Source organism: Primulina eburnea, unplaced genomic scaffold, assembly GCF_022965805.1.
Source record: "Primulina eburnea isolate SZY01 unplaced genomic scaffold, ASM2296580v1 ctg536_ERROPOS2741112+, whole genome shotgun sequence".
In the NCBI taxonomy this organism is placed as follows: Eukaryota; Viridiplantae; Streptophyta; class Magnoliopsida; order Lamiales; family Gesneriaceae; genus Primulina; species Primulina eburnea.
This window is the reverse complement of record NW_027331327.1, coordinates 1-19,334: the sequence shown is the minus strand read 5'-3', so window position 1 is coordinate 19,334 and position 19,334 is coordinate 1. Positions and strand designations below refer to the sequence as shown.

The following is a 19,334-nucleotide window of genomic DNA, read 5'->3' as shown; positions in this document are numbered from 1 at the left end:
ATTACAAAATCCAAGGCTATGATAAGAACAAAGAATTTATAATGGTTCGTAATTATTTGTTGGAAGATGTGATTAAAAAAAATTAATTTAAATAAATGAATAACCTCTAGTATCATATTTTGATATTTTTCTAGTTGTAAGAAGATATCATTTTATTGATCAATTTTGTTATATAAATATCTGTTACTCAAATCAAGAAAAATACTATTTTTTATGTTAAAAAAAATTCGATAAATTTGACTTGTTTTTCACATATATAAATAAGAGCACAAACTTGTGTGAGACGGTCTCACATATCGTATTTGTAAGACAAATCTCTTATTTGAGTTATACTTGAAAAATTATTATTTTTTATGTTAAGAATATTATTTTTTATTGTAGATATTGATTATGTGAAACGATCCTGATATCAAATCATAACCAGTTATTTTCTCAATAATTAAAATTTAAAGGAACCGATTTCGATTAAAATAGATTTCTACAAGTCGGCGGAATCATTTGGGAGTAGAAGGGATTTAATTTTAATTCCGACAGAGTAAAATTTATAGATATTCGTGGTATTATTTTGGTTTAAGACGAACAATGGAAGCTTTACTGTGTAGAAAAATCGGCGACCCAACTGTCGAGCCTGATGGCGCGGAGAATTCGGCGCTTACTATTTCTACGGGGCACCCGATTCCACAGCTCAACTCGCCGACGGCGGTTCGAATCCGAGTCAGAGCAACGAGCTTAAACTTCGCGAATTACCTTCAAATCTTAGGCCAATATCAAGAGAAGCCCCCGCTTCCCTTCATTCCGGGCTCCGATTACTCGGGAACCGTTGATATTGTGGGGCCCAGTGTAACTAAGTTCAAAATTGGTGACCCCGTTTGCTCTTTCACTGGCCTCGGCTCTTTCGCCCAATTCATCGTCGCCGATGAATCCGAATTGTAACCACTTTACTATCTCGTTTATCGTGCCGGAATAGTCGTATTATTTCAAATCTAGCATATATATGTTTGTATATATTTGTCAGATGTTATGGTTCTGTTTGGAAAAAAGAAAGTTTGCTTGTTAAAGATTTGTTCTTGATTAAATCGCCCGTTAAGGAAATCAGTTTGAGGATTGGTCCAGTCTGTTGGAATGGTGAAACTTAAATTTAAATAAACCTGAAGATTTTATTTATGAGGGGTTCTAGGCGCCACTGATTTGATTTACCTGTAGATATCTGCTATGTGAAATAACTATTTGAATGCTGAGCGTGATTGAAGATAAACATTTGTGAGCCTTATGATTAGCTTAGACTCGATGTAAATTTGATTTAACTTCCGCTGCAGATATCTAGTGCCCGAAGGATGCGACTTGGTTGCTGCTGGAGCTCTACCGGTAGCATATGGAACATCTCATGTGGCACTTGTTCATAGAGCTCAACTGCAGGCTGGACAGGTAGAATATGGTGGTAACTTTTTGTGCCCTGAAAACATTGTGCTGAAAATTGCTATTCATTTATAAATATCAATATAATTATTTATTTATTTATTTTGTAATGTAATTGTGATGAAAATGTAGGTCTTGCTGGTTCTCGGTGCGGCAGGGGGAGTTGGAGTTTCTGCGGTGCAAATTGGCAAGGTCTGTGGTGCCACTGTTATCGCCATTGCTAGGTAGCTCATTACTAATTTCATATTATGCTAGTAGTTACTGCTTATTAAAATTTGAAGTTAAAAGAGGGCATAGCTGGATTGGGGCGACTTAAGAATAATGTAGATAATAAAACTCACATTTTTTTAAAAAGTTAAAAGTGAAATTTGGAGATGTCTTCTTTAGAAAGTTAACTGCCATTCTCCCCACTGGGTCTGTCCCAAAGTAAAAAATTTCACATGATGGAGACTACCTTATTTTTATTCATTGGCGCTATCATCTGGCAGGGGAGAAGAGAAGGTACAATTTCTGAAGTCATTAGGTGTGGATCATGCTGTTGATTTGAGCAAAGAAAACGTCACTGAGAGTGTCAAGGGATTTCTGAAGGCAAGGAAGCTGAAAGGGATCGATGTTTTGTATGATCCAGTTGGAGGCAAACTGACGAAAGAAACCTTGAAGTTGTTGAGCTGGGGAGCAAATATCTTGGTTATTGGGTTTGCAAGTGGAGAAGTTCCCGTAATCCCCGCAAATATTGCACTTGTTAAGGTACTGCTGCATTTAAAGGATACACAATCTAAGACATTCACCTTTTTTCTTGTTTCTTTGAAGATAATCCAAATTTTTAGTTCTAATTGTTGTTTGGATATCCTGTTTATAGATGGCCGACACATATTACTGAAAAAGATAAAAATTGTCTAACATGTCCAAAACTTTTATATATGAACACGAAATAGAAAAAACTCAGTGGTAATGATAGGAAATGGATATGTTATTGGTGTTGTGTGAACATGGAAGGAATTGATTTTCTTTTATTGTTTTCAGGACCCTATCTTTCACTATTACATGTTGATGACTTGATGTTTGATATTTTCTTTAAATTATCTGGCAAGCTAATTGTTATTTATTTATTTATTGCTTTGACCCGAACACTGCAGTCTGCACTGCATCAATCATGACGCTTGAACTTTGAGTTTCCAATTTACTTATTGTATCAAATATAAGTTGTGGAAAGTTTTTGAAACATTTTCAGGTAATGATCTGAGCTCCATAATCCAACAATATGTGTTTTAGCTATCAAGTTTGTGTGTAGCATGTCCATGACTTCCACATGTCTATGATTTTACCCAAATTACATACTAGCAGTAATCAGAAGCCAAGTCAAGATCGACCCTATTTCAGCGCAAATAATGATCTTGATTGAGGAAAATGCTGTACTCGAACTCGACCCATGTGTGTATCAAGCTTTGACAAGGCGCTTGTCTTAAAACTTTGCTTTGGTCTAGTTAAACCTCAATATAATTTGAATCTAATATCTAAGACTTGTTGTATGGTCTTCTCTTGTTTTTTGTATTGAAGACATTTTTTTCTTCAGAATTGGACCGTTCATGGGCTCTACTGGGGAAGCTATAGAATTCATCGACCCCAGGTTCTCGAAGATTCATTGAAGGAGCTGCTATCTTGGTTGGCTAGGGGACTAATTACGATCAAGATTTCTCATACTCTCAGGCTGAGGGAGGTGAGATCTTTTTGGACTCAAAACTATCTTCTAGGCTGAATCAAACGTGTCATCCAGGATGGTCATAGAAGATAGTATAAATTTTTTAGGAGGAAGAACAAATCTGATTAATTATGGCTCAAGTAATTTTATCGGGTTTTTTACAGGCAAATCTTGCTTTCGCAGCCCTTAAGGATAGGAAAGCGATTGGGAAGGTGTTGATTGAGTTCAGTGATGTGAAAGATACAAGGGCTAAGCTTTAATCGTTATTTGCTTCGGACATACCGATGCTGTGGACAAGATCTTAGTGGCATTTGTCCGAGTGGTTGATGATGAAACTTTTCCTGTGAAGTTAAACGGGTCTTGAATTTTAAAATAGTTTTAATGTGGTGAAACTTAATAAACAAAAATAAATAAATGAAAGCATAATCTCTTACTATTTATTAAGTTTGGACACAGTAGAGCCAAAAGATTTAGTGTCATTGTCCCTTTTTTTTTAAATTCATTATTCAAAATTATGGTTAAGTTTTTCACTAATTTTTATAATTATGGTATGACTCTTATTTAAATATAATCAAATAAAAATGCAATATGTAAAAATTATTAATGGGGGTACCATGACTGTTATTATTCAAAAAAAAAAAAAAAATATATATATATATATATATATATATATCTTAGTAGCCTTGCCACCATTTATGGGTTAAATTCTCTTTTTAATCTATGTTATATTCGGTGTGTTGTATCTTATATGTTAATATAACAAAATCAATTATGATATCACCTCATTCAATTATAATTATTTCAAATTACAATATGAATTTTCATTAATTTTTACAATAATGATATTTATATACTATATTATTAAGATTCTATATAATGTAGACAAAAGTTTGGTGTCATGACCTCTTTTGTTTTTGCTTTTTTCCTTTTTATTTTTTAAAATATATCATTTCAAAATTTCTTTTTAATACCTAGCTATATAGTCTCTCGTTATTTTTCATAATTATGGCATGTCTTTATTTAAATATAATCAATTTAAATTGCAACATATAAATATTCGTGTGTGTGTGTGTGTGTGAATATACAATTCTCTATCCATACATACAGAAACACCATATAACTCTGTAATTTTTTTATTTGTTATTTCAAATTTGCATTTCAGTCGTTGGTATTTTTTATAAATATAATATGACTTTATTTAAAAATAATCAATTGAAACTGCAACCTATCATAATTTCATATATATAAAAAGGGTGAAACTATTTGATCAAAAATCTTGATTTTCAAAAATCTAGTTGGAGTTAAAGCCATAATCCAATTATTACAACAAAAATCTTGATTTTCAAAAAGGGTGAAACGATTTGATCAAAAATGAAGGGTGAAACCATTTAGAGCTCCCCAGGATGTTTATGTTGGTAATATGACTACCAACACTGAGTAGTATCGAATTATACACATGATTTACGCAACCAAATGCGTTCATAGGTTCTTAGTGAATTATACACATGATTTACGCTTGAATTATACACATGATTTACGCTTGAATTGATTTATTTGATATATTAATTATTGAATTATACACATGATTTACGCTTGAATTGATTTATTTGATATATTAATTATTGAAAAGTTCATAGGTTCTTGGATAGATGAGATATTAGTAATATCAACTCCACTTATTTAAAATTTCATGACTTGCTTGATAGATAAATTCAAAATAGATTTTAAATTATAATCACACGAAATTATACAATTTCAAAAACAATTTGTTGTAATGAATTTCAAATCATAAATCAACTATTTAATCAAAAAAATAATGTTTCTTCAAATGAAATCCATTCATGCAAACACAATTTTGACAAGTGGATGATGCCCCCCAACTCATCCTTGGCAACAGTACCATGGAACAAGATAACAGAGAGATAAAAAAAATAAAAAAATAAAAAAGGCACAATTAAAGCTCCAAGACCAGATAAAGTGTTGCAATTTAATGAAAAAAGTCGCCACTAAGTGGGAATCTTGTACCAAATAAATAAGATTTAGACAGCTAAAAGTTTCATTATGGGACCGTCCTACATGAAAAGAAACTGCGTTAAATGATTACTTTATACAACAAAATGGGACAAAGGTCGGATCTTGAAGAAATCTGCCCTTGTACTTTGTACACTTTCACTAAAAGTAAGCAAATTTTCCGAATCCAACTCCAACTAGATCTTGTATGATCTATCAAAAAAGAGAGAGTATTACTTTCAGATGGTTAAAATATTAAAAAGATTTCCATGGAGAGACCGAGGAAAGATTTTAAGATGCATACTTCTACATTAAAATCACCAAGGACACCAACTGCTACCAAATCATAATCATCGAACATCGCTTAAGATTATATACTTTACATTTGATATCATAGAACAGAAGCTGATGTAAGATCACTTCGCGACAACTGCTCGTGTCAGCTCCAAGCTAGATCCAACGAAGGAAGAGTTATGTTAGAAGAAAGAAAAAAGAGCACACACTTTGGTTAGCAAATAGTCGCGCATATACAATGTTAATTAATAAAATCGATGAAATTAGTAAGAAGTCCTTTAGTTACTAAACCGGAATTTACCTAGCTTTTCGTCTTACATCAACCATAGCAGGCAGTTTCTGCATTGTGTGATGATGTTGTGAAAAGGGGGATGAAGTTGGTTCACAATGACTGTGACGAAGAAAAAATATTCACTGGATAAAAACAATTACCTATATATATATATATATATATATATATATATATATATAGCAATAAGAGACCACGCAGCAATCGACATCTAACAATATTTCTATACATGGCTAGAAATAAACCCTGAGGATGAAGGGTAGGAGAAAATCACGGGCAAATTCAAAAATATAACCCATTTTCTTGAACGCGAGATGAATGGTGACATGATTAAAATGAAGGCAACGGCCAAAGGAGCTCCCTTCAGTCCAAGCAAAGAGGGAGAGGAACGTAAAACTATCTCCCGCATCATTCATTCAATCACATAGTAGTAAAAAATGAAGTCATATTCTACTAAGCAGTCAAATGAATGAGTCGGCAGCTAATTCCGCCCCCAAAACTCGCCCATGAGTGGGCTGAAGGAAGCTCTCTTACACCATTTCTCAATGCAATACTGTCTCACACAACTAAATAACCCAATCACATTAACTCTTTAAAGAACACAAAAAATGCTAAACCGTCGGAATCAGGACACACACATCGACCCTCGAAAACGAACACCCAAATTCTTTAGCAGACAACAAATACTAAATAGTATGAGAAAACCAAGCAATAGGAAGGGGTGTGGTGTATGAGCACCCCATAGCTTAATTTAATTTCATTCTTTTAGCATGTGCATGAATAATTAGAGATAATTCTAAAACCATTTCAAAAAAAAATTCCAACAGTGATCGGGGGATGGTTTTCTGCGAGGAAAAACTTAAAATTTTTCACTTGTAACATTTTCAAGAATATATACAAGTTCTCCCACTCCAGAACCACCCGTCATCACACATCATGCACAAACATTTCAGCACACAATACCACTTTATTAATGGCAAAACAATATTAACACAGAAAATTGAACAACCATCTGAAATATTTAATTTTTAAGCAAATTTTATAAAACGAATAGATCAAAGAAATGATCGAAAAGTGGAGCAAATCCCAGATATTTTAACACGTAAAATTTCTATTATACTACATACATGGGTGTATTATGTGTATGTGACTCTCTGAAGAAACCAAACAAAAGACAGAAATAAATCCATACGCCATCGTTAAATAAACAGGAACAACTGTTGTAAATCTTGAATAACACCCATTTCAAAACAAAAAAACTTCACACAGACACATGTATAACATATATACTTCCATTAATGAAATTAAATACTCTTACCCTTTCAAGATTGATGAAACTAAGCGTGAATTCATATTCCAACTAGGAGAACAATTTTTTATTCACAAACCCTAATCTTATGAAATAATTAAAAAATAAAGAGGACATGAAATGAAATCCAGTTAAGTGAATATTAATTATGTCAAGACTAGCTGCAAAACTGCGGGAGGGGGACAGCAAAATAGTGGGTTTCAACTTTCCATTACATAAATAATCAGGATATTAAGATAGATCTCGAAGAACAAATAAAGGGTTCATTTAAATTTTAACCAAAAACCCCATAAAGTTGTGCCAATATAAAAATCCGGCAGAAAATATTATAACAACAAAAACCACAAACCACAGAGTTAACAATCAGCAAGAAAGGGATGCTGGAGTTGTATGCAGTGAAACCCTAACTCTATTTTCTTTTGATTCTCGATGAACCCATTGAAGGAACTCACTCCTAGTCTCCTACACTTCTGCAAAATGAAAAACTTAGGCAAATATAAAGAAAATGCAAGGACAAGGTAGAAGGTGGGACAGCTGATTCACTGTTTGTTTTCTAGTGAATAATGGTTATAAAATAAGATAAATATGACTACAGAAACATATAAAAAACTTAGGGTATCGCATAAAAACGGGAAGAACGGTGAGTAGCTACAGATGAATTCAAAGGGGAAGATGAAGGGTCACTTTCGTCATGAGAATCAGAGAAGGGGAAAGCGACTCCGGACATTTTTCACGCTTACACACAGAGAGAGGGTGCGGATTCTGTTTTTTTTAAGATTATTGTTACACGTTGTACCTATATTTATTTTGGTGCATTTATGTAGGGTGATATATAGTGCAGAATGTGCAGTAAAATTGGGGTTAAAAGGGTAACGAAAAAGCAAGTGGACTTGTATCATATCTCTCTCTCTGGAGAGCACTCGAGTGGAAAGATGGATTGAGACACTAATATTACACAGTAACTGACAGATGAGAGGTAAAATCTCACCATTTAATGTAGACAGCACGAAGCAACATTTCATCCATCTCACCACTACAATAATGGTAAAAGTCTCATTGGTTTGATGTACATTAAATTAATCTTTTCAAAAACATGAAATTTTGGTGTGAGTTTAAATATTCCACATAAAAGATTTTTTATATTTTTGTGAATACTAGGATGGATAAAAAAATCTTTGAAAAATGAAGAAGATATAAAGTTATAAGTGGTCAAACTCTATTTGAAGTAATAATATCATTTTACCAATTAAACTTGCTATAATGTAGGAAGATTATATATTATATCAGGTTTAGCATCCATCATTCATTTGTTGTGAGCTTTGGAGCCTGAATGATCCATCTATGTTGAAACTATGTGGAGCATAAAATCTCCTTATATACAGACCCGTACTTGTGTTGAATGAGGTTTTAAATGAAAATTGAAAGATGGGTCCTCTTGTTGCAGTAATAAATATGAAATTCAATTTGCAAATAATAAATATACAAATAAATACATAAATATATCAAAACCAATATATTACATTAATAACAACTCAATAAATATTTAAAATAACTACATAACTACTACTCGTCTAGTTTTTTAGAGGCGAAAATATTTATTAAATCTTTGTAATCCAATTGTCGGACCATTTTTTTCTCAATTCACAACATAGTTAGCTCATTTAGTCTATCTTGCGACATTGTTGATTGAAGATAATTCTTGTAGAAACTACACTTTCAGTCTCTACGATTGTAGAAACTACAAAATTAAAGAATTTTTTGAATCGAAATAACAAACCACAAAATGAAATGACAAAGAAATCTCAAAAAACAATGAATCTCATCTTTCAATTGTCCACACATTCAAGCTCTGTTCACAATTTATTTTATTTTCTTAGACTATGTACTTATTAATTACACAAGTCGCACATTAAATTTATATAAGACTCATAATTCAATTATAACCCATTAGAAAACTTAAATAATGCGATGTGTGCTTTAGTTATATATTTAATTAATATGATCTCTAAGACATTACAGTACCCATATCGCATGTAAATTTCATTTTCAGTGCCTCTTATTGGAGCCCTTATTGGGCCGGGCTCTGACAACCACTTGGTTAGCCTCATAAAAGGTCCGGCTCTGCCTATATATATTCGCTAATGATGTATTGTGACATGGATAAATCAAATAATGGATTCCTAAAATTCAAACCGAATTGTCGTATACGATTAAGTTTCAAACTTTTTGTAAGTTATGTTTTTGATTAAAACATAATGCACAATTTCGGACGGCTTTAGGCGAGCATGCGTTAAATAAACAAGTGAAAACCAAGAAATAATTAAATACATTTTCTAACATAAACTTAAGCAATATGATAGAATAATAAATACGACACCAATTTTTTTTCAAAAAGAAAACAACATGCATAAACAAATTTGATAATTCTATAATATTTTTTCATTAAAGTTGATTCGATAAGTTAGGACGATTTTTGGGAAAATTTGATCCCCCTACTAACTATATTTCACTTGATTTTATGATATATTGCATATTTGCATTAGCCACTAGTCCGGAGAGGTTCTGTTTCATCTAATATTGTTCAATTTTGATTAGCATATTTATTCAGGAAAATTGCACAACTAGTTCTGTAATTTTACGTTTTTCTGATTTTAGTTATTTATATTATGAAATTTCAATTTTTGTCCTCTATCTTCACATTTCTTGTAGATTTTATCGTTTGTCGACGTGGTGCTGATGTGTATAGTGTCACGTTAGCATTCACAATACCAAATGACTAAAATTATTAAAAATTGAAATATACATTACCTAAATTAAAATCTAACAAAATAAATTATCGAAATTGCAAAGAAATATACATATCAGACCAAAAATTCAAATTTTTTCTTTATTCTTCGAACGTAATGAAACATAAATTTGATTGACACTTATGTTTCAGGAGTATAATTTAAGACCCTAGTTCTAAGTTAGTGTTTATGTATCTCAAGTATCCTAAGAACCTCATAGTAAGTAGGGATATAAACGAATCAAGCCGCTCGCGCGTTATTTTGCGTTCGACTTAGTAAAAAGCTTGTTCAAATCATTCGTTAAGCTTACCGCGATCCAGGCACGATAATTGTATTGAGTCGAACTCGAGCTTAAGGATATTCGACTCGTAAGCTCGCGAGCTCGAGCTTAGCACTTTTATGTTGTTCAAGATTGAGATCAACTATTTTGTTGAGCCTTGAGTATACAATAATAACTTATATTGTCTCAAATCGAAATTTGAATGCTAGTGACGTGATTAAAAGAGTATATAAAATGAGATGTATATCCCCTCAAATTCTCATATCTTATTCAGTCCTATGCCTAATATTAATGCTTGACAAACTTGTTTAACGAGCTAAGCTCAAACAAGACTCGTTAAACAAGATAAAAGAACTATTAATGGGTCAAGCTCGAGCTATTCGTGAACTAAATAATTTTAAAAACGAACCGATTTCAAGGCTCATGATAAAATCAAGCTCGAGCTTATATATATTTTAAATGAGCCGAGCTCGAACATGATACTATCGGACTCGACTCAACTCAGCTCGACTTGTTTACATCCTAATAGTAAGCAATAATCGCTGCTCGCCTTTGCCGTCACATGAATTTGGCGAGATCAAAACAACCATGACCCGAAGGTTCTTATCGGTATTATTTAATGATTAATTAGGGGTTCCCAATGTATGTATATGCTAGACTTTTATTATTATTATGATGGAGGATAGAGGTTTTTGCTAGGTATTCTCCATATTAATGTTAATTAAATGTTCAAAAATTGTTTCACAGTTGCAAAGGTACTATAACAATTTGCAATTTATTAATAATTAAAAAAATTGATGGTTTGATCACATTTCTTGTTTGATCTTACGTATGATTTCACCAATTATGGAATCGAAATTAAGAAATTTTACAATGACAACCCGCGATTCCATAAAACTCACCAATGTCAAAATGCATTCCACATATGGATTATTGCATTTTTCGAATGGCAAAGTTTGCTTTCATTAAAATCTGCTTAATCTTGCAAATTACTACATAGTAAGATTTGGCATATATACCGGGGCGGAGCTACATATGCTCTTGTACCCGGACTGGCCCAATTTTTTTAAAAAAATTTATGCGTAAATTTTGTATAATTTTGAAATAATATGATATTAGTTAAAATATTAAAATATTCTAGAGTTTAAAATTATAGCCCGAACAGAGTCATATTTCTGACTCCACCAATACATATATACATACATACATATATGCACCAAAAACATGTATATATAGCAGAGAATCGTGAATGGTGCATGTGATGACAAATATAAAAAGATTTCGCAATAGACACCTTTGGATATTTGTGCCTCCACTCCACTTTGGCATGTTTGCTCCTTTACATACAAAACTTTCCAGTTTCGATGATATGTCACACTAAAAGTAGATTTTGCATGCATTGTCATCTGATTTTAAAAAAAAAAAAAATAGATAAATTTATATATATAAAAATTGGGGAAGACTGAGAAAAAGAGCAGATATTCTTGACAAGTTTTTGTTCATTTGTCGTCAAAAGATGTGAGGTTGGTTAACAGAATTCTACTCGGGTCTGTGCGATGTTTCTGTGTGTCCAATATATGTGAACGGACTTAATAATTATTGATGTAGTGACGCACGCGTGCTTGCAAGTAAGCTATATGTGATTTGCATTAAAATTAACACTTTATTAATATATATAATTATTAAAATATATAATGACATCAAAATTTAGTTACTCTTAACATCTCAAACTTAATAATATAGTATAGATATTAAAAAAAAAAATATGAGATTAAATTAATATTACAATGTATATTTAATAAATTGAATAATTATAGGTTTTAAAAATTCAGTCAGTATGCTATCCCATTAGAACACGTATCCAGACAATATTAAATTCTTGGAAATTGTAATTGCTTATTAAAATTATATCGGTGTGGTTGGGAAGAGATGACGTTAAAATGTTGACCAACGTTTAGAGCACATTTTTATTTCAATTTCCAACAAACTATTTTTAATTGTAATTTGTAAAGTACTTTTTCGATTATGATATTACAAAATTTATTTTAAAAAATTTGGAAAAACGAACATAATATAATATTAAAGTGCCCTTCAAGGTTCACGGCTGATCTTTAAAACGTGGGATATGTAATTGTTTTGGTAATCCATAAATACAAAAATATATAAAGGGCAATGAGATAATATATCGCTCGAAAATAATGTATAATTTATAAATCCATTTTTTAAAATAATTTTATTGGAAGCCTTCAATTATTGAAATAATTTGGATAAATTCAATCATTCTGGCCAATGCATAATCGCTTGCATGCTGAGGCGGAGGTACATGGGCTTGTACCTAGGTTTTAGTCCCGGTGGTTCAATTTTTTTGAAAAAATTTATAGGTAAATTTTGTATAATTTTAGAAAAATATGATATTAGTCCAGGTATATCAATTTAAAATATTAAAAATTCTAGAGATTAAAATTGTAGTTCACAGCTCCGCCACTTGTGGCATGATGTCTCGACTCTCGCCACTTTGACAATGCTCATACTAGAATCCATACCACCGTTGAGACAAAAATATTAGTAGATTATTTTGTTTGATATATTTGTATATACGGATATTACAAAATATTGCATGGATATGCATAAATTTGATTGTCCTATATTACAAAAATACATATTATTTAAAACTCTACACATATAAATAAAAATTTCATAACCCCAATCAAAGTTTTATGTACAATGATTTATGTTAGTCGTGTATTTTTTCTCTCAAAGACTATACTGATTCGAGCGTCGAAATCACTTTGACTTTGAGCAAAATCATCTCACTTTTCTTTGATGCACGACTAGTATTTAACCCGTGCGATGCACGGGACGATATTATTAAAAATCAGTGAAAATTAATAGATATTTAAATTGGAAAAAATTATAGTTAAAAAAAAATAAAAATAAAAACTATTTTTCGCTAATTTTAAAAAACTTTTTAAAATATAACGCATGTCGATTAATTTTTTTGCTAATAATCACTATCATACATTAACTCTTTCAAATTATGGAAATCTCGAATTGCATGTACTGTGTGTCAAACATTTCTGATTATTGAGGGTAATATACATATTTGTAATTTAATGTTCATTTGAAACTCTTTTGAATCTATCTCTTTTAATTTTTTTGTGCTATCTTATTTGAATTTTTAAAAAGAAAATTCAAGATATACAATATACATATGATTTTGGAAGAAACCTGCAACGCATTAATTCTTTCAAATTAAGGTAATTTCGAAACAATATGTATTTGAGATAAAAAATTTATGATTATTAAATGGTAAATTAATGTTTATTAGAAAACTTTGTTGTAGTGATAACTTTTGACACTCAACAAATTTTATTTATAGAAAAATTAAATAAACTAATTAAATATTGTATTTCTTTTTTAGTAAGTAATTTAAGAAGAAAATTACTTAAAATATAAAATTTTATTTTTGAATGATTATCTCATGACACTGAACATTGTAATAATTTATATTTTAAATTTATTTATACAATTTTTAATTAAACTAATTGATATAATCCATACAAAATTTTTAATATAATTTATGTTTTCAATAGAGTTTAGTTTTAATTAAGTAAAAAAAAACATATAATACATAAATTACATTTGAATTAATATAAAAATTAATTAAATTCAAAATTAAATTAAATTGATATAATCAATACAAACAATAATTGATGTGATCAAAGTTTTTTTTTTTTGGATGTGATTTGTTTCATCTTTGTTTAATTGTATCATAGATAAAAATAAATCTACTGGAAAATAGCATACTATTTTTACTTAATTCAACTACAAAAAATGAATAAAAATTCCCAAATAAACAAGATTTATTAACAATACGATAATTTCCTCCCATTAACTGCTGCTAGCAGCATACAGGAAAGATAGCTCACTAGAGGTCAATCATAACCATTTTATAATAATTTCCGTAGGCTATAAATTTAATTGAAAGCACGTAAACAAGGATACAATATATCACGAATATTCAAAACATACGATCAGAAAGATAATGTGTATTTTGGGGATTAGGAAAGGATTGGTAATTTGGTATTATTTCAAATCCAACTTAACTATGATTTCATTTAGATAATTAAATTAAAACCATAAATATAAAACCATTCGAACAATAAAATTAATTTGAAATATCAACATCATAATATACCAAGGTAAATGATGTGATAGGGCATTATTATGCTTCATGCTACTTTTAAAACCCTGCATGGGCTATGAGCCCCATTTCTTGAATTTGAACTAAACATATTGTGGGGATCTTTGGAACACAAACAAGCAAGGTCCAGGCAGTATCCTTGAGTCAAGAACTACATTCATTTATCAAAGAATGCTGTTTCATACATAAATCTGTGTCATCTACACATGTAGAGCATTACTGTGTCGAGATTTCTGAAAATCATGAAACTAACACCAAAAGCGACGGTCTAAAAAGCAAGATGCTGTCTGGTTAGCTCACTTGTTACCCTCTAAGCTCACACTGAGGGGGACATAAAGCTAAACAGACGGAGACAAGCTTATCAATGAAGCATTCAGCAATATGACAACCTTATACGATTCAATTGAGCCGAAATTTTTCCCATCCTCGGTTCAATCCATCAAATCATGCTGCCTTGATAGCACATACAAACTTATTTCGATCTATCATCTACAAAAGCAATCGTCTAATTAATTAAATTTGAAAATCTACTTTACATCAGCAATTGATGTGCACCACAGGTCTTTCCGAGATATAACCTCGGATCTCGCTAAAATGACATTTGACTCGATCTAAACCATAATTCAGTAATTTACTAACACAAAAAGGAATTTCCTGCTTGATTGTAGGACAGAAATTATAGTAAATGGAAGTACTGGAAATTAATTTTATTAAAAGGTTACCAGGGACATAATAAACTTTACCCAAAATTCGAGCCAAAGGGGAAATGCCGATTAATTAAACAAAAATTCAACCGCCCATATAACATCAATCACTAGAACATCATAGTGACACAGAAATATCAACTCACAATCAAAACATGAAGTTTCATACAAAATTGAAAAGTTAATCACTACAGGTGGGGTATTCAGTAAAACAGCCATCTTCAATTAGTTTGATAAATCTTAGCAAAACAAATTCATATAAAGTCTAATAGCCATTAAAAACTCGCTTCATTTACTCAACCAACCATAGGAATCACTTTCACTAGTTGCAAGAACGAAAACGGATGGCGTATCATGGTTCTTTCAATCACCCTTTCTCCGGAAGGAACAGCCCTCGGTGAGCCTAGCACGCCCTCCGGTGGGTTGACACAACACCGTCTGGCAGTTACCGCACACGACAACAGTTTGTGAATGGCTAAACACAGTGGTTCTGAAAAAACACACCGAGGAAAAACACACGGTAAAATTCTTAAAATCAAACATAATCTGGATATATGAAAATTCAAAAATAAAGATTGAGGAAAGTATAAAAAAAACTGAACACAACACTGCATAGAGAAAAATCGGATCTTTCGTCCATCAAATTGAAAAAATATTGAAATCCGATACTAAGAAAACATAATTTAAAGCGGGGTACTTACATATTAAAGCAACCCTGACACTTCACATCCTACAATTGAAAAACAATAAATTTAAAACTAACAAGTACGGGAAATTGGAAACAAAAGATTAAATAGGGTACCATGAAGAATGAATTTGGCGACTGGACGAGACGCTTCAGCTTATGCTTCCTCTTTTCAAGTTCCGCCGGAGGATTCAGCAAATCGATGTCGTTTGAAAGAACCTGCCACAGCCACATAAATCGATCAATCACAACATCAATCAAACCAACAGAAAACAAAGCTACAATTCATAAATCTTTGTGGAGTTTTCCAGCGAGTCACCATTTTGTCGGAAATGGGGAGTAAGCAATGTGGCGGAGGCAAAGGGAAAGAATGAATTCTAGGGTTAGGTTTTCCTCGATGTTATATACGTGTATGGAAAATAAGTATGGGCCGTTAGATACTTGGGCTCACATCTGGACCATCCATTGATTTAAGTTTGTCCTCTCCAAAATATTTCTATCAAATAAAATAAATTATAAGTAGTTAAAAGTTTGATTTAAAAATATATATGATTGGTTGACGAAAATCTTTTTGAGTAAGTATTTAAATAAAAAAAAAAATTAATGATGTTTCTCTAATCTCTTGTCGATATATGTTAAGTTAATTTCCGTTAAAAATATTTATGACAATGATGATATTATTATCATTGATGTTTAATTTATTTACGAGTAGGTGGTTTCCTGTGAGACGGGTCAATTTTACCGATATTCACAATAAAAAGTAATATTCTTAATATAAAAAGTAATATTTATGGTTAACAAATAATATTTGATTTTCAAATACATTGCTTGACAAATGACATTTTTAAGTACATGAGCAAAGATTTTTTTAAAAAAAATTACTTTTTATTTATTCTCAACTCATTCACACGTATTTCTAATTCGATCAATAATATGTTCAAATATTATGTTATCGTTTTGACTCGGTTTTGGATTAGATTATAATATATACACAACCCAGTAATCTCGGTCCGGTCCATTATGGTAACATGTCTAGCAATTTGTGGTGTTTGGTATATACTTATGAGTATTTTTTCAAGAAAAATAACATCAACGTATGTATATGCTTAAATCGTCCTAAAAATGTATAAATGATTCTAAACTTCAAATTTATTCGATATTGCATAATCTATCTGTTTGTGCTAAAAATAATTACATAGGAAGCCCGACTTAATCATAGGCCCAATTATATTATATGGGCCCATGAGCTGTAGCAGATTAATTTGTATCGATTCAAACTGATCACGACGTGGGAGAAAAGAAATGGAAATCGTGCTAAGGTGGTGGGAAAAATCATGGGCTCATGGGGGAGTGGAATAAGCTACCTTTCACAGCGAAGAAAAGAAGGGATCGGCAAGAACAGAAACACACACACACAACTCTACACAGACAAAAATCTGCAAAAAAGAAGCTCTCTGCTTCAAGCACTTTTTTTTAAGTTTTCTAGCAATTTACGTCTTCTCATTTTAGATTTCAGCAACAAATTATTATATTTTTCATGTCTTTGATGAATTCCTACATTTTTGTAAATGCAAAACATGTCAGGGGTTTATTTCCGTCACTTTCCAATAGTTTTCTTAATTTTGGCATCGCATATGTTTTAGGAGATTAGAACCAACGATCAAATTTAGAATTCACCGTCGTTTGATTTTAGAAGTTAGATTTTTATCGTTTTCACACAAATCGGTGCACTTCGCACCTGGCACGCCCGCAACACCAAATATTGTGCAAACATATTTTTGGCACGCCCGGTGGGACCATCACTATGCCGCCAAGGAGAAAAGAAAACGTCAATCAAGGGGATGGGGAGTCTCAACCAAGCCAGGAAGAGATTCACGCTCCACTGACAGAGCAGCCGGCCGCTACGGCCACTGAAGAGCCAACCAGGGAGTTGGATTTGCATCCAAGTAATGTTCCAGAGATGTATGCTCATATTTCAAACCGTTTGGTTGAAGAACTGACTGCTATAAAGATTGAAGAGATCTCAGTGGCATTATCTAAAGCCATGTCTGACTGTTTAAAAACTCTACTGAGTAAACCGAACCAGTCTACCCGAGGGGAGCAAAATACCACTATCAAAGAGACTGGTCAGGGAAGTAACCAAGTCCATGAATTCGACCAGGGAGTTGGAAACTCAAGGGCTGGCGATCCTCGCCGCCCGGAGTTTACTCATCCAAATCAGCCAGAAAGAAGGTATACTCCACCTCACAAGAGAGAAGAAACCTTAGGGGGGAGATCTCATCCATATCCACGCGCTCATGGAGTGGGGAGCTCGAAACAACCAGTTACTCAAGTGTACAGTGTGACAAATCCTCTGTACCAACCGGGAGCTTATGATGACATATCCCACATGGATCATCAAGGAGTGGATGGGGGCGTACCAGGAGGTAATTTTGGTTTAAATGTAGGGTTCCAAGCTCGGGGGGCAAATTACTACCATCACCAACTCCCCGCTCGGAACATGCACGGGATTGATCCAGAAATGGTGAAAGAAGCTGTTCAAGAGCTGTATGGGCCGGCCTTGAAACAAATTAGCCGCCCAGAGTTCCACAAACCTTATCCAGACTACATAGACATTAATAACCCATATCCAAGGGGTTATAGAGTTCATGATTTCAGTTTGTTCTCCGGGGAAGATGGCCAGTCCAGCATGGAACACATAGCCAGATTCACCATTCAATGCGGGGAGTTAGCCAACTTGGAGAACTTTAACAATCTAAAGTTGCGGCTATTCCCAAATTCCCTCACTGGAACCGCATTCGCTTGGTATGCCTCACTCCCCAGAAATTCCGTGATGAGTTGGCAAGAAATGGAAAGACAATTCCACATTCAATTCTACAGAACAGAACCAGAAGTGTGCATTGCCGACTTATCGAGAGTCACTCAAAAGAAAGGAGAGTATGTGGAATATTTTATCGACAGGTTCAAAAAGATGAAGAATAGATGCAAGGTGTTCTTACCGGAGACAGAGTTCGTGAAAATGGCACAAAAAGGGCTGGATTTTGAACTAAGGAAGAAATTCCAAGGAATGGAGTTCAGGGATTTCTTCGAGCTAGCCGCCAAAGTGGCTGAATACGAAGAACTCTTGCGGGAAGAGTCGTACAAGAAGAAAACTACTATGGGGTCTTATTATCAGGAGGTGGAAGAGGTGGCATTGGCAGAGATGCAATCGGCCGGGTCTTGCACAGTTCCGCTGCTAAAAAAGAAGCCAACAGAGAAGAACAACTCCCAACTCCCCAAAGACATGCAGTATACATTCGATGTATCAAAGACCGAAGAAGTTTTCGACTTCTTGGTGAAAGAAAAGTTCATCACATTCCCGCCTGATCACAAGATGCCACCTACAGAAGAGCTGAAGGGACGAGAATATTGTAAATACCACAACTCCTATAATCATGCCACCAAATCTTGTTGGGCGTTCAAGAACATTTTGCAAGATAGAATTAACAAGGGAGTTGTGAAATTCCCCAACAAACAAGAGTCTATGGCGGTGGATGATGATCTTTTTCCCCCGGTAGCTTTGGTTAATGTGAATGTGACAGATTTGAGGGATCTTCTCAATGAGAAAAGAAGCCGCTCCTTTGCAGTGAAAGACCGGGTAATCAAGAAATACTGGATT

The 19,334-nt window shown here is 32.8% G+C and overlaps 2 protein-coding genes across 2 annotated transcripts; one reads left to right on the top strand and one right to left on the bottom strand.

Annotated features, from left to right (window-relative positions):
- The first annotated feature begins 490 nt into the window (after window positions 1-490).
- Window positions 491-3,559, top strand: LOC140821352 (uncharacterized). Its single transcript, XM_073181832.1, has 6 exons — window positions 491-929; window positions 1,317-1,425; window positions 1,549-1,640; window positions 1,905-2,163; window positions 2,990-3,133; window positions 3,280-3,559. Exons 1-6 carry the CDS (start codon window positions 583-585, stop codon window positions 3,373-3,375), a joined length of 1,047 nt encoding a protein of 348 aa, XP_073037933.1. The 5' UTR covers window positions 491-582; the 3' UTR covers window positions 3,376-3,559.
- Window positions 3,560-15,089: 11,530 nt separating this feature from the next.
- LOC140821355 (small ribosomal subunit protein eS27y) lies at window positions 15,090-16,129 on the bottom strand. The gene is made up of 4 exons (XM_073181835.1): window positions 15,996-16,129; window positions 15,794-15,895; window positions 15,693-15,721; window positions 15,090-15,481 (listed from the first exon to the last, which is right to left on the bottom strand). Exons 1-4 carry the CDS (start codon window positions 15,996-15,998, stop codon window positions 15,355-15,357), a joined length of 261 nt encoding a protein of 86 aa, XP_073037936.1. The 5' UTR covers window positions 15,999-16,129; the 3' UTR covers window positions 15,090-15,354.
- Window positions 16,130-19,334: the final 3,205 nt, after the last annotated feature.

Coding starts and splice junctions, on each gene's coding strand:
- LOC140821352 (XM_073181832.1), top strand. CDS start 583: ATGGAAGCTTTACTGTGTAGAAAAATCGGCGACCCAACTGTCGAGCCT. Junction 1,426..1,548: donor CTCAACTGCAGGCTGGACAG/GTAGAATATGGT, acceptor ATGAAAATGTAG/GTCTTGCTGGTTCTCGGTGC. Junction 2,164..2,989: donor CAAATATTGCACTTGTTAAG/GTACTGCTGCAT, acceptor TTTTTTCTTCAG/AATTGGACCGTTCATGGGCT.
- LOC140821355 (XM_073181835.1), bottom strand. Junction 15,722..15,793: donor CGCCAAATTCATTCTTCATG/GTACCCTATTTA, acceptor TTTCAATTGTAG/GATGTGAAGTGTCAGGGTTG. Junction 15,482..15,692: donor TGTCAGGGTTGCTTTAATAT/GTAAGTACCCCG, acceptor GTGTTTTTTCAG/AACCACTGTGTTTAGCCATT.